The sequence below is a fragment of the Hippocampus zosterae genome, chromosome 16, assembly GCF_025434085.1.
Source record: "Hippocampus zosterae strain Florida chromosome 16, ASM2543408v3, whole genome shotgun sequence".
In the NCBI taxonomy this organism is placed as follows: domain Eukaryota; kingdom Metazoa; phylum Chordata; class Actinopteri; order Syngnathiformes; family Syngnathidae; genus Hippocampus; species Hippocampus zosterae.
In genome coordinates, this window is record NC_067466.1 from 5,594,775 (window position 1) to 5,611,084 (window position 16,310).

A 16,310-nucleotide genomic window follows, 5' to 3' on the forward strand; every position below is an offset into this window, starting at 1 on the left:
AAATAGAACATAAAATATGATCAAGGCGGCTCGGAAAGATGTGAGTCAATTGACGGAGGCCCAGAGAGGTGTGATGAAAAGGCCGATACCCGAGAGGTACATCCAGATGACCATACCTGAAGCACTCGAAACTGCCAAACAAAGGCTCCAAGCCTTGTCTAGCCGCCTAAAGAGGTGCACGAAAGAATGAGGCCAGACGAATAAACAGGCTGTTCGCAACACAACCTGCGAAAGTATATGCTCAGTGGCAGGGTCCTAACAACAGAGCTGACCCACCAAGACTGGAAACTGAAAGGGAATGGAAAGGCATATGGGAGAAGGAAGTTCCACATAACAGCAGTGCACAATGGCTGGTGACCCTGAGAGAGGAGCACAGCAACCTCCCTGAACAGAACCCAGTTACCATAACAGTGGCAGACATACAGGAAAGAGTCTCAGATATGAAGAACTGGACAGCACCAGGCCCGGACATGGTCCACACCTACTGGCTAAAGAAACTCACAGCACTCCATGAGCGCCTAGCAGCACAAATGAACCAGCTGCTGAGGGATGGGACTCACCCAGGATGGCTAACCGAAGGGCGAACGATCCTGATCATGAAGGATCCCCAAAGGTCCCATCCAACTATCGACCAATAACCTGTCTCTCCACAACATGGAAGCTCATGTCAGGCATCATTGCAGCTAAGATAAGTGGACACATGGATCAATACATGAGCGAAGCACAGAAGGGCATTGGTAGAGATACCAGTGGAGCCAAACATCAGCTCCTGGTTGACAGAACAGTCGCACAAGACTGCAGGTCCCGACGTACCAACCTGTGCACAGCCTGGATTGATTACAAGAAAGCCTATGACTCGATGCCACATACATGGATCACTGAATGCTTGGAGTTGTATAAGGTGAACAGGACCCTAAAAGCCTTCATTGCAAACTCGATGAGTATGTGGAAAACCACACTTGAAGCCAATGGCAAGCAACTTACCCAAGTGTCCATCAAATGTGGCATATACCAAGGTGATGCAATCTCCCCACTGCTGTTCTGCATAGGACTGAACCCCCTAAGCTAAGTAACACCAAGACAGGCTATGGATACTGCCTCAGAAATGGAGCTACGATCAGTCACCTCCTCTACATGGATGACATAAAGCTGTATGCTAAGAGTGAAAGGGACTTAGATTCCCTGATCCACACAACCAGGATCTACAGCAGCGACATCGGGATGTCATTCGGGCTTGAAAAAGTAGTCAGATGGTGACTAAGAGAGGAAAGGTAGTCCGCACTGAAGGGGTCTCACTCCCTGAAGGAATAATAGCAGACATCGAGGACAGCTACAAGTACCTCGGTATACCACAAGCCAATGGCAACCTCGAACTGGCAACAAGGAAAGCGGCTATGGCCAAATACCTCCAGTGAGTGAGGCAAGTCCTAAGAAGCCAGCTCAATGGCAAGAATAAGACCTGGGCAATAAACAGCTATGCCCTGCCAGTGATCAGATACCCTGCAGGAATAATAAGGTGGCCAAAGGAAGAGATTCAGACCACGGACGTTAAGAGAGAGAATGTCTCAGACAGTGAGGAAGAGAAGATTATGAGGCGCTGGTAGAAGTACCATCATGGGAGGACAAGCCCCTACACAGGAGGTAACACCGGACCATAACTGAAGTGGCTGATCTCAAGAAGTCCTATCGGTGGCTAGAGAGGGCTGGCCTGAAGGACAGCACAGAGGCACTCATCCTGGCTGCTCAGGAGCAGGCCCTGAGCACCAGAGCCATTGAGGCCCAGCTATACACACCAGACAAGACCCAAGGTGTCGGTTGTGCAAAGAGGCACCTGAGACGATCCAACACATAACTGCAGGGTGTAAGATGCTGGCAGGGAAAGCCTACATGGAATGCCATAACCAGGTGGCTGGCATAGTCTACCGAAACATCGGAGTATGGACTGGAAACCCGAAGGTCAACATGGGAAACACCTCCGAAGGTGGTGGAGAATAACAGAGCGAAGATCCTGTGGGACTTCCAGATCCAGACTGACAAGATGGTAATGGCGAACCAACCAGATATCGTGATCATAGATAAAGGGCAGAGGAAAGCCGTTGTAGTGGATGTAACGGTCCCAAATGATGGAAACATCAAAAAGAAGGAACACGAGAAACTCAAAAAATACCTAGGGCTCAGAGAGGAGCTGGAGAGAGCCTGGAAGCTAAAGGTGACAGTCGTGCCTGTGGTGGTCGGAGCACTCGGGGCAGTGACCCCCAAACTAGACGAATGGTTGCAACAGATCCCGGGAACAACATCAGACATCTCAGTCCAGAAATGTGCAGTGCTGGGAACAGCAAGGATACTGCGCAGAACCCTCAAGCTTCCTGGCCTCTGGTAGAGGACCCGAGCTGAATGAGGGACGGACACCACCTGAGGGGGGGGTGAGACGAGGATTTTTAAAAAAATATATGTATCGCAAGGAACACAATTGAGGTTAACATTTTAGGGTGGGCCTTAACAACTGTTCCAGTTGTCTCACATGTCCCGTGTCCCGTTTGGAAAATGAATGAATTACCCACCCCTGGCCTATTACATGGAGACAGCTTCTGGAATTTTGCATCGGATCAGCCTTTTTGTTCCTCTAATGAGAAAGATATAATCTCTATAGTGACATCCTGCAGGCAGCTTGGTCCCCTCCCAAAGATGGAATGGCATGTAAAAATATTTTTCATGACTGTATGGGATTAATTATCACAGTGAGTGTGTCTGTGTAATTATGCAAAACTTTTTGATAAGTTTTCCATGGAGTGTTCACCCTAGTTACTGGACACTGAAGGCTCTGTTTTTTGTAACATGCACAAGTTGGTGCACCACATTCCATAAATATCCGTTGAGTCGGGTTTGACCGGGTGTTGGTAATTTCACAGACACGCTCAAACCGGTACATTTAAAAAAATGGCAATTTGCGCCATTGTGAGCGTGAACACTTCGCAGTCCATTCGCTATCAATCAACGCAGCTCCTCCTGTTTTCTTTAAAACATGGAAAAGGAAGCAGGAAGCCGTGCATTCCCGGAGAATTTTAATTTCTTTTTGCCAGTGTGACAACTTGCAACATAAATGGCTACCTGCATTTAATATGTAAATGAGGTTCTGGCGGACCTCATGTACTGTATCTATGCCCCTACCCTTCGGATCGGTTGTCTGTTACCCTTCCAGAGATGCCTACTGATGAGTAGGATGAGTTTAAAAAACAAAGTAGAGCATTTGGTGTTACCAATGAACGTGTGAGAAAATATTAGGGAGGTGTGTTTCACCACTTGGGGTCCGAGTGATACATTGTAAATAAACCGGATGAGTCATGAAATACATGCTCATTTGTGCATCTGCCTTGTAGGAGCTCCCGCTTGCCGTGTTCAAGAAGCCCCATTGTTTCTGTACTTGGACATCCTCTCTCTTCAGTCTGGAGCAGCAGTCTGCTAGAAATCGATGTTTGGAAAACACGGATATGGACAGCATCAGTAACTCCACTCCTACAACATCGATTGGGCAGGACTACTATCAGGTCTATCACACGCCTGTTCTTGGTGAGTTATTTGTCATAAATGTTAGATATAAACCTGTGTCAGTGTATTTTTTTTTTTTTTGCATGTGGTTGTCTGTAGTTTGAAATTAAGGCCAAGCCTGATTTAGCCATTATCAAAAGGAGAGTCTACACAGGAGGAGAGATCTTCGGGACTTGATGAAGCAGCCAATCAATAGAGAATTACAATCATACAGCTCACAGACCCCCCTTTTTTTAGTGTGGGCTTTATTCAAAAGATTAACCTTAATCTCATCAGACATCATATACATTCATACCTCGGTTTTCGACCATAATCCGTTCCAGAAGGCTGTTCGAAAACCGATTTGTTCGAAAACCGAAACCACCCTCTTTTTAAAAAAAAAATCTTTATTGAACACGTCTGCTCACAATGAAACACTACACGAGGAAGCATCACTTCCTCGTCTACCCGAGGAAGCGTCACTTCCTCGTGTAAGGAAGGCGAGAGGAGTCAAGTGGCCTTGGTTTGACTGTATACATGACAATCCAAGTACCCAGGAAGTTCTGTCTGCACATCTGTCTTGGCGTAATGTGCAGTGACGTCGTTTTATGCACTTCAAAATGGCTGCTTCGAACCACAGTTGGTCTGCAACAGGAGAGCTACTGACCGTATTTTCCGCACTATAACGCGCTTTGGAGTATAAGGTGCGCCTTCAGTGAATGGCCTATTTTAAAACTGTTGTATATAACTCATATATAGGGTGCGCCGTATTATAAGGTGCATAAAAATAAAGCTACAATAGTAGCTGCGGTTGTGCTACATATCCACTAGATGGAGCTACGCTGAAGGCAACACAATACAATACAGCTTTATTTATATAGAGCAGGGGTGCTCAAACTTTTTAGATCGAATATCTACTTTTCGATCAACTAACCTCCCTAACTAACCCTCCTGCCGGTAACTACCCTTACCGGCACGCGCGCGTGCACGCACGCACACACACACAGGCACACGCACACACACTCACGCACATGCACGCCCTGATGAGAAACAGCCTGAAACTGAGGCATGCAATGGACTTTTGCAGCCTGTTAACTATCGTAGCTCACACGTACAGTTTTAAAGTGCTTCCCTGGGCCTTCCTAGATTCCTATTCTTTTCTCGTGCCCTCTGTGAATTGTACACGAAGCAAACTCTGAATGAGAATAATGACGATAACAGATAGAGCGCAACAGTTCTGATCACAAGCTGCAATTCCAGACTGCTAACAACTTCCAGTGACGTAATCACGCGCCACCGTAAATTCAAGATTTACTTGCTTTATTTTATTTTTAAATATTTTTTTGGGTGAAAATGAGACTGATAAGATGATTACGGTGCTTTATACATTAACACAAAAAATATATTATTAACATGTACAAAGACACACAAATGGTTGTTTGGTTTTTTTCTCCTCGACACTCCTCGGATCTACTTGGTTCCCAACAGATGTGGCAAATGACATATCTTTATTTTTTTCTAAATGAAACTCATCAATTCTCTTCAAATTGTTTCTTTGGCACAACTATGCCACTATATGGCACCAAAGCATGCTGTTCCTGATTTGCCCCACCACCAAAACAGTGAATAGCTTAGTTTTTAATGGGCAACCTAAAAATACGCAAAGAGGCCAATTGTCCAACGCCAATCACTAATGTGCTGAGCTTCACTTTTGTTGGAAAGTGGAACATTTGAGGAACAGTGTGGTAAGGAAATTGAGGACGTGAGTGCTCTGGCTTCCTTTGTACGCTAACTTTGCCAGGGACAGTATTTAATTCTTGAAGTAAATGCACTATGTCAGTGTAAACCAGTGTTTCTCAAATAGTGGCCAATGTTGCCAACAATCATGCCGCTTTGTGACTGTATTTTAGTTTTCAGTAAACTAAAATACAGGTACACACTGAGCAGGTGCCCAGAGTTGCTGTTTCCTGCTTCAAACCTCGCTTCGAAAAGCTGTGCATTGCAAAACGTGCTCATTGTAGCCATTAATCCAGACATCATCTTTGATTAAAAAAAACAAACAAAAACAACACAAATTATTTTATATATTTTTGTTTTGCAGGTTAAAGTTTTTTTTTTATATTGTGCTCCTGAGTTAATGTTGGCGATCAGTTTGAATGCATTATCATTGATTTGATGTCATTTTATTTTTCAGTATCGTATGGTTTGACATGGTCAGTCAAAAATGTTTACAGTTTAAATAAGGATTTAATTTTATTTTTGAATTTCAGATGCATATAATAAAGCTATTCTTTATTGTAAATTGGTCCATATTTCTTTCTTTTTTTATAGGTTTCTTATAGGTTAATAAGAATACAGTGTTATGCAGAGGTGTACTTCTAACAATTTTATAGACAAATTATACTATTTATAGTTGGTGGGGGGTGAGATGGGGGGGGGCATGATAGAAAATAATTGAGAAGCACTGGTGTAAACGGTGGGGTCTGACTATGTTGTGTTTCAGAAAATTGATGACGCACGGCAGGATTTCTTGTGTTGGTTGCGTTGAATCATCTCACTTCACAAAGCCGGACAAAAACAATGTCCTCCTTGCCAAATATATTGATCCAGCAGACCCTAATACAAATTTTATGGCACAGCAATGTATTAAAATACTTAAACTTGTACATGAAAACAAAAGTTTCTCCAGCACTAAAAAAATGCTTACCTCTCCATGGACATTAAGGGAAAAAGGCCCGAGTTCAAGATGAAAGAGGTAGGGCCACATTAATTATTTAAGAAGGGGAACACGTCAAAATTGTTCTTTCCCCCTTTGATACTGGAGGATCTTTTAAAACATCATTTCACAGATGTTGTGTAGTTAAAATGCAGTACACTAAGTATTTCCACGTTTTGTTTTGTTTTTTACACCCCCTGTAACACATGTAACACTTTCAGCTTCCTGACAAAAATAAACGCACAAAAAAAATGTTCTCCTAGACTCCAGGTGCAAGGAGAGGATGTTTCTACCACAGAGATCCAGCTCTGTCGTGGCTCTCTCCAGTTTTCCCGGTGCCGGCAACACTTGGGTCCGACACCTGATCGAGCTCATGACAGGCTACTACACTGGCAGCTTCTATTTTGATGGCACCTTATACAGCAAAGGTGGAAATGGCGTCATTTCCAGTGTGTTTTGACAACCGTTGATGGACGTATTGACTTGCAGATGATCATTTTGTTTACCTCTGCCAGGTTTCAAAGGAGAGAAGGACTTCTGGCGGAGTGGTCGTAGTATTTGTGTCAAGACTCATGAGAGTGGAAAGAAAGAGATTGAGATGTTCGACTCCGCCATTTTGCTGATTCGGAATCCTTATCGGTCCCTGATGGCTGAATTCAATCGCAAGTGTGCTGGACATTTAGGACATGCGTCGGATGCCCAATGGAAAAGCAAAGGTAGGTAACATTCTATTCTTCATACCCATATGGTCTAGTGCAGGTTGGACCTGTTCTAAGAAAATTTAAAAATAAAAAACTCACGAGTGGTGTAATATTTTGATTTCCTTGTCATGTAGAAATGTGCAATTGAAAATGGAAACACTTGGAGAAATACAGTGGTGACATTTATCTGTTTCCTATTGGTAGTTAAATGATCAAAACGGTCGGTGGGTTCACCTATGGTGGACAAATTCATTCATTCATCTTCCGTACCGCTCGATCCTCACTAGGGTCGCGGGGGGTGCTGGAGCCCATCCCAGCCATCTCCGGGCAGTAGGCGGGGGACACCCTGAATCGGTTGCCAGCCAATCGCAGGGCACACAGAGACGAACAACCATCCACGCTCACACCTAGGGACAATTTAGAGTGTTCAATCAGCCTGCCATGCATATTTTTGGAATGTGGGAGGAAACCGGAGCACCCGAAGAAAACCCACGCAGGCCCGGGGAGAACATGCAAACTCCACACAGGGAGGCCGGAGCTGGAATCGAACCCGGTACCTCCGCACTGTGAAGCCGACGTGCTAACCACTGGACTACCGGGCCGCCTGGTGGACAAATGTCACTCTTGAGCAAACTTCTCATGTCAGAAGTATTTGTCAAACCGGTAGCCTGCACTTAATCAGTACCTGAGAAGTAGCTCTCACTTTCAAAAAGGTTGATGAACCCTGGTCAAGTGGTTCAGTGTACAGCTGAGTCACTGACGGAAAAAAAAAATGCGGGCATTTCTGTGAATAATCATTAAAAAAAGAAAAAGTAATACACGGGGGTCAAAGGGTTTTGTTTTTTTTCGCTTCAGAAGTAATACTTCACTTCTCAATCGAAAGAAAAATCTTTTTTGGAGCCCAATCTCAAATGTGTTTCTGATTACATAATTACATTATCTCTCATAATTACCTTCTGTAAGAAAAATTGAACAAATCAGTCCATGAAAGTAAAATTAAACTTTATTTTTTGTAAATGTATTTTTTTACAATTACCCACAAACAAAAAGCCATTTAAAATGTTTATGATGTGTTGCTTTACTGACATTGAAGATCATTTTTGACCATAACTTCAATCATTTTTCTAAATCAGCGCAATGCATTGTGGGACATATTTGATTTTCTAATGACCACTGTTGTTCGAACAAGACCCTACTTCTACCATAAGCAAAAATCAAGAGATTTCATGCATTGTCGGAAAACAAAAAAATAGATATTCCAGAACTCATGTGCAATTGGCCATTCCTTCACATGAACCCTTCTTATCTTTATCAGAAATGTCATCGGGTTTTTTGTTGTTGTTTTGTTTTGTTTTTTTAAACACTTCTATTGGCCTCCGCCGCTTATGAAAACGATACGGTAAATGCCAAAAGAGCCTCAAAATTGATTCTGGAAGAGCGACTTTTAATGATGATAATGCAGGCATGGAAAACTGGCTGCCAACAGACTTCTTCTGGCCCACACTCTCACTCACTGTAGCCTGTGAGTCTGAGAATTCTGTTTGAATCAGATCCAACTTGTAATGATTCTAATCACTGGCAACAGGCGTTAAACACAAACACTGGAAGATTAAAAAAAAAAAAAAAACCTAGACAAGCCGGCGAGTAAAGTAAATCACATCAATAGTCTACTCTATGGGGCGATGCGCATCAACAATTCTGTGCATCAGTTGTTTGCGAGAATCAGTTTTAGTCTTACAGAGGGACTGTGCCCGTTGGATTCATTTTCTTGGCACCTGCTGAGGGCACCTGATGGCTCTTTTCCACCGTGTTTGTTCTAGTGCTCGTTCCAGGCCAATACCCAAGTTATTGAAATAAAGAAATTTGTGAAGTTATAAGCTTGTTACTTGAGTCTGACTTTTAAATTAGCCACACTGTGGCACAGGAATGTGGTGAAACTGTGTACATGCACAAATATTCTGAAGGTCTGACTTTTGATAAATGTGACGCAAACGCATATGAACAATGAATGAAATGAAAGTGGTTGCCAATCTAAGGTGAATGTCAAAATTGCGTGGGTTTTTTCCCTCTCCCTACCCAGCGTTTTTCCTTTCTGAATTCTGATTGTAATTTCCCCATTGCGGGACAAATAAAGGATATCTTAATCTTAATCTTAAAATCCCACGTTATGTTGTACCGCAGAATGGCCAGAATTCGTCTCCAGCTACGCCCCCTGGTGGTCATCCCATGCATTGAGTTGGCTGAAGTTTGGACGTCACCTCCAGGTGATCTACTATGAGGAGCTCCAGAGGGCTCTCCTCCCTCAGCTCCGACTCATCACGGCCTTCCTTAACGTCACCGCGACTGAGGAGCGACTGATCTGTGCTCAGAGCAACCAAGATGGCTACTTTAAACGACCAGGGGCCCAGCAGCCATCTTTTGACCCATTTACACCTCACATGAGGCAAATGATTAACACCTTTATTCATACTGTCGATGCAGCACTACAGAGCAGGAACTTTAGTGGACTTCCAAGAGAATACATACATAGATGATGGCATGGGAAATTCATCCAAGTAGCTGTCAATAGAGCAACACACACCACACACGCGCGCACACACACACACACAAACACACACACACACACATACTGGCCAATGTTAATTTGACCAAGAGCTTCTTTGTCAGGGCCAGATGCCCCATGAGTGGAGCCACACGGTACAAAACAAATCATCGTGCCATCTTTCAGTGAACCCTGAAGCCTGCGATAAAAGCCTGCAGGCTGGACCCACTTCTCCGTGAGCAACAAATATGATGAATGCTAAGAGAGGATTTCACAAAGATGTGTGTGGCACCACAAGTGGATTATCGAGCAAAGTGTCTGACTGCACGAAAGGATGATTGCGCAAATTGAAGATGGAAATGGTTTTCTCAACTTCTCTGGAAGATTTTTCTTTTAGCGTATACCCACATTAATACAGACGACAGCGGCTAAAGACAGATTACACAGATCTACAAATCTGCCGCTGCCACAAATTTACTACATGCTGCAGACTTTTAATGCAATGACTGGACTGAATTCCTGCTGTGAAATACATCTTTTCATTAAATCCATTTACATTGCAATTTAAGAGATGTTAAAATTGAATGAATGAATTAATTAATGAATACCAGATGCGACGCCATACTCTTGGTCTGCTGGTGGTGTGCTTGTCAGGGATCTTCTCTGCTGGCCTGAACACTTTTAGAAGCACAGAGCAACATTTAGAGCTTACATGAAATGGTATTCACTTACTTTGGATTTTCAAAAGTCTGTCACGTTCATTTTCTAGCAGGTTTTGACTGCCAGCTATGATTTCTTTTCTTCCAGTCAGACTTCACCTATATGTTACCATGTCATGGAATTTGCCGATGTTGTAAATCGTTCTCAAATCCATTCCAATCACCCCCCCCCCAAAAAAAAATAAGTTGGCAATCAATCTCTCAGCCTTTGTTAGCTCTTTCTTTGTGTCAATGTGGCCACGTTCTACGTTTCTTCATCTTACGAGCCGCTTGATCCTCACTAGGGTAGCGGGGGGTGCTGGAGCCTATCCCAGCTGTCTTCGGGCAGTAGGCGGGGGACACCCTGAATTGGTTGCCAGCCAATCACAGGGCACACAGAGACGAACAACCATCCACGCTCACACTCACACCTAGGGACAATTTTTAGAGTGTTCAATCAGCCTGCCATGCATGTTTTTGGAATGTGGGAGGAAACCGGAGCACCCGGAGAAAACCCACGCAGGCCCGGGGAGAACATGCAAACTCCACACAGGGAGGCCGGAGCTGGAATCGAACCCGGTACCTCTGCACTGTGAAGCCGATGTGCTAACCACTGGACTACCGGGCCGCCTTACGTTTCTTCACATTCTGTCAATTTTCTGGAGGTTTTCCTCCTAGTGGTGCTCCTGTTCACACAGACACGCCCACCAACCACACAACCATACAATGTGTGTGTGTGTGTGTGTGTGTGTGTGTATATATATATATATATATAGAGAGAGAGAGAGAGAGAGAGAGAGAGAGAGAGAGAGAGAGAGAGAGAGAGAGAGAGAGAGAGAGAGAGAGAGAGAGAGAGAGAGAGAGAGAGAGAGAGAGAGAGAGAGAGAGAGAGAGAGAGAGAGAGAGAGAGAGAGAGAGAGATTTGCTTCACGCCAAAGATCATAAAATCCAATCCATGGAATTGCCATGGATTGAATTTTACTTACTTATCAGTCGGTTCTGACCTTGTAAATGAAACCCCTCTGTCTTAAGACGTATGTCTTATATATCACAGGTTGGCTGCAACAGAAAATACTGTACAATTGAATGAATAATTAAGGTTGCAAGTGACAATAGGTTAATGTGTTAAAAAAAAACAAGAGTTGAGCAAAACTCAAGTTGTGGGTGGAGACCACAATAAAAGAACGACGCACAGAACCAAAACACCAACAGAATCTAATCTGTACAATAAATAAATAAAATCACTCGAGTATACAGTCACAAAAACGACAAACACACTTGTACAATGAAGCACAGATTACAAATGTGTGGACTCTTCTCAAATGTTTTTTTTTCTTTTTTTCCCAGCAAATTTGTTTTTAGTTTTGATGCTGGGGAGGTTTTGGGTCAGGGTGTGTCGTAATCTTGTCAACTGTTGCCAGCAAGGGCTACAAATAAACTTGACTATAAATGCATATTGCATATATAAAATGGCAGACAAACAGTGACTGAGCCCTCGATTGAGAACTATAAGAGCATTGAGAGAGCATTTTTTTTTTTGGTTAAAAGTAAGCATCTTTTTTCTGTTACGGTTCCGGAACAGAATCGGACTCTCAAAACAATACAATACAATACAATACAATACATGCTGATTTATATAGCGCTTTCCCCCAAAGCATGGACTCAGATGGATTTGAAGAAAAATAGTTTATTCATTCAAAAACGCAAGACCGACAAAGTACAACAAAGGGACGCTAGTTACAAAAACCAGGAACAAACAAATCTAATCAAAAAACGCGTGCAAAAGGCAAGGAGAATATTCAACCGAAATAGCTAGCCATTAAAAGACAAGAAGAGAATAAGCTGAGCCACAAAAATACTATGAAGAATGCAAAAACGAGGCGAGAAAATAAATGGCGTGAACAAGAGAGATCGAGTAGTCAACACTTGGAGACAAAGTCGTGACCACGTTGAAGAAGATTCCGACAAACGTTCGACAGCTTGACAGTCCATCACTGGCAGCAGGTGTGCACACTAAATGGATGGCCCACGATCGCCACCTGCTGGAGACACGCAAGAACAGGATCATGACATTTTCATGCGCGTGTGTGTGCGTGTATCCCGCTTCAGATCCTGTGTTGGAATCTTTAACCAAACAAAGATGCCAAGAGGCAGTTAGAAGAAGCTAAACCAGGACACTGCGTATATTCCGTATTTAGTTTTTGATCATTTCTGTCCGTATAGAATAGACATAAGAGATCCTATGTCCTGATAACAAGGCAACATAGCATCAACACGAAGCTGTTGTTTTAAGCAAAAAGTGTTTATAGCGTAAAGATGTTTATCAATAGAATACAGTCCATAAGATATTATAAAAGACACAACAAAAGAATAACAATGAATAAAATGGAATACACTTGTATTTTATTGAACAGTTTATGTTGCCCTCAAATGACACATTTAATATTATTCCATTTTCAGGACATTAGTGCTATTACACAAAAATCACCCCAAAAAAGTGGAAAAGTGAATGGCTCTGTAAGGAAGTCTGAGTGGAATTAAGTAGTGTCTTAAAGTAGAGCGATCATTTTTATTGATAGTCAGATGGGGAACAAAGTTTCATCTTTTGAAACGGGTAAGCTTGGAGGCTTATTAGAATTTTCTCAAACGTGTGTCTTATTTACAGACAGCTGGTAATTTCAGACGAAGCTTAATTGGCAAAAGCCCTACCTAAGGCCTCATGTCATCTGTCATAAAAGTGAGAGTGGATTGGCATTCCACCGCAACACATGCTGTTCAATATGTGACAATTGGAATGACTCCACTCAACGACTACATCTACTTATACATGCCAAGCATGCGCCTTTTTCTTGAAGGTGAAAGTGACTCGGGTGAAAGACAAGAGAAACTCAGAGCAAATAGGAAGGCTGCATGATGATCAAGTTAAGTGATCTTCCTCGAGCTTCTTACGTGAGCAGCACAGGTAGTAGTGAGATGAATCTGTCCGCATTGTTATCAAAGGAGGCATCACTTCACTGTTATTAAGTCTCACCACTATAAAATAATAGAGACTTGAGACTGGTTCCAAATATACTCTTTGTGCTTAACATTACTTAAGTGCAGGTTATAGTTTTTCAGTTGTGATTTCGGTGAAATTGTACTCGTGAAGCATTTACGTCATGTCATGTTTGATTGAGTCATACAGGCTAATGTTACATTAAATGTGAAAAAGGTCTTAAATTACAAATCTTGGTCTCATTTTTTACATGCCCAAACCTGACATTTTTATAAACCCTGCCTGGTGAGCATATTTATTTAGATGTTTATGTATTTTTGAGGGGGATTAATTTGTCCATGCTGTTAAAAAAAAGTCGAAAGTGACTCACTAGTTATTCAGCACTTGACTTCACTTTGTACTTACTCTTACTTAAGTAAATATTTAAAGTGCTTCTTTTTACTGTCACTTGAGACATGTTCTGAAACAACAGTACTTTGATTCCAATACAATTTTCTGACTACGCTACCCACCTCTGATTTCCTGTAAAATAAGTGTGGGATGCAACCCCCCCGCCCCCCCCCAAAAATAAAATAAACAGCGCCGCTCTGCGGTGATCTCAGGTATTTATTTTTTCATTTTCCGAGCGCCACGTAAAGGATGATATCGGGAGACAATTAATCTGGAAACCATTTGAATCGTAAAACACAATTTATGTTTATGGATGATGTATAAGAGAATGAAGAAATTATCATCTTACATGTAGTCTATCTCATGCCGTATGCGTTTTATTTGATACATCACCACAATGTTTTCCGAGAAACTTTTCGTAACGTCGTTCGACATGTTTGGTCACTAAAAATCTGATTTGGTCCCGCTAACTTTGTCTGTTTAGCGACTGAATGCCACAGCTGTGGCCAAAAGTTTTGAGAATGACACATGTATACATTTTCACAAATATTATATATATATATATATATATATATATATATATATATATATATATATATATATATATATATATATATATATATACACACACACACACACACACACACACACACACACTTGAAGCACAATGAAGCATATATATATATATATATATATATGTGTATGTAACGGCAATTTACTCTCACGTCGCGGTCCCTGTCAGGTGTTTTTGCACTTGCGAATCCTTCACCTACACAACGCTATCAACAGAATCATTTGATGATACGTAGTGACTCAAGAAGAAGAAATGTTTTAAAGAGTGATCAGATGGATTTCAATAAATTGCAAAGTCCTTCGCCGTGAAAATTTGTTTAAGACGTTCAGGGACAGTGGTTACTATTTTGTGGACAGCTATTCAAATGTTTTCTCTTCTATTAATTAATCTGAATGTCACAGTTGAGCATCAACCACTATAATGGACCTTATGTGTGTTGCCATCCACTGCCATTATTTTTTTCATCCCTAAAGGCTAATAAAACAACTTGAGAAAAAAAATATGGAGGTTATCATTGTTTGTGCATGAAAAGGTGAATTGAACCTGAAGGAGAGAGATCCAATTGCTGTGAAGAAGGCTTCAGAGGGCCCAAGAGAGTCCAGAAAACACCAGGACTGTCTTCGAAAGTTAATTCAACTGCAGGATCGGAGCACCACCAGTGGAGAATTTAGTCAGGGAATGGCAACAGGCAGGTATGAGTATAAGGCAAATACTTTTGGAGGATTGCCTGGGGTCATGAAGGACAAAAAAGAAGCCAGGAAAACTATTAGGGACAGACTAATCTGCAAAAGGACTGTGGTGAAGTCAATTTGTTAAATAAATGAAATAAATTCCCTGTTTGATTTTTTGAGGCATCAGAAAAAGAAAAAAAAACACTTGTTGGGGGAAGAAAAGCGAAGCAATACAATTGTCATGAAGGGGCAGGTTGAAGGAATATGCAACTGTAATTCAGGTGGTACAAACTTGAATAAACTCCCGTCTGCACCTCTTCAGTGTGCTAACGTTACAATACAATACTGCTCAGACAAAAAAAATATATCAGTCTTTTTTTAAAAACCCTTTTAAGGTCAGAGACTACTGCCTTTTGACAATTTATCATGTTATCGGGTTACAGGGTGCATGACAGGGATAATTTCATTTGCGTGGCCCTCAATTGCCCCCAGAAGAAAAAAAAAATCAAGTGGGCAAGATAAGAATTAGGAAGGCCCTTCCACATAAGCACGCCGACCAACCCAATTGTCTGGAAAATGCCGATCAAACCACTGACATGTGATAATGAGAATTCCATCTTATGAATCCTCTGCGCTTTATTCAAACAAACATTTGAAAAAAATAAAACGTAAAAAAAAGTTTTTTTGGGGGGGGGACTATACTGTACTTCCAACATTGTTTTCCTTTACATTTCTTTGTCCTATACTGAATTCAGTATATCAGTATAGTAACCAAATCTATTGACAAATGTTGAGACAACCATTTTAATTGTCATGCTCACAAATTCATGTTTTTTGATATGCTTTCATCGGTGAAAATAGAAAACACCTAACATTGCTGACACCATGGATAGAAACGAAATCAGAGGGCATCAGTCAGACACAGAGCATCTTATTTTTTTTCTAACAGTTGGAAAAACGTTGGCAGGGCAATTTCATTTCTGAAACAACATGCAGCGTTTCCAAATGTCAAATCTCTCTCTCTCTCTCTCCCTCTCTCTCCCCAAACTGACAACACAACCAACACCTTTGCGGTTCAATCAAAAATACAAAAGTTGACGAGTAAAACCTCTCCTTGTGTCAGTCAAATCTATTTGCCCTTTCCATTTGAATTTCATCCCACAACAAATGCTACCAGACATGCTTAAAAGGAGACGCCTAAATGGAAAATGTCACAACTTAAAGTGTCTCATTTCCCTCTCGACATGGTGTCCCCACAATTGACTTTCGGACCAAATTGAGAACAAAATATTGTTTGGAAAAAGACACACCATTCATGCTCACAACCCGACTGAGATCCAGTCTGCTTTTTCAACGAGTGTCAAACATAACATTTTGCCCGGAAAACAGGCACAGCAGAAATGTGGAGAACGTCTTGCTTCACAATATCGCCCGCCCTGCAACAGATCCAACATGGCGTGGGACAGCTCTGCACATATTGACAAACTCATCAGGGGCA

The 16,310-nt window shown here is 41.9% G+C and overlaps 1 protein-coding gene across 1 annotated transcript in view; it reads left to right on the top strand.

The window, feature by feature from the left end:
• Positions 1-10,407, top strand: part of wscd1b (WSC domain containing 1b) — a 30,830-nt gene extending 20,423 nt beyond the window's left edge. The window contains exons 6-9 of the mRNA XM_052046256.1: positions 3,378-3,567; positions 6,505-6,669; positions 6,757-6,957; positions 9,124-10,407. Of these exons, the coding sequence (XP_051902216.1) occupies positions 3,378-3,567; positions 6,505-6,669; positions 6,757-6,957; positions 9,124-9,476 (909 nt within the window). The 3' untranslated portion in view covers positions 9,477-10,407. The remainder of the gene's footprint in view (positions 1-3,377; positions 3,568-6,504; positions 6,670-6,756; positions 6,958-9,123) is intronic.
• The last annotated feature ends 5,903 nt before the right edge of the window (positions 10,408-16,310 follow it).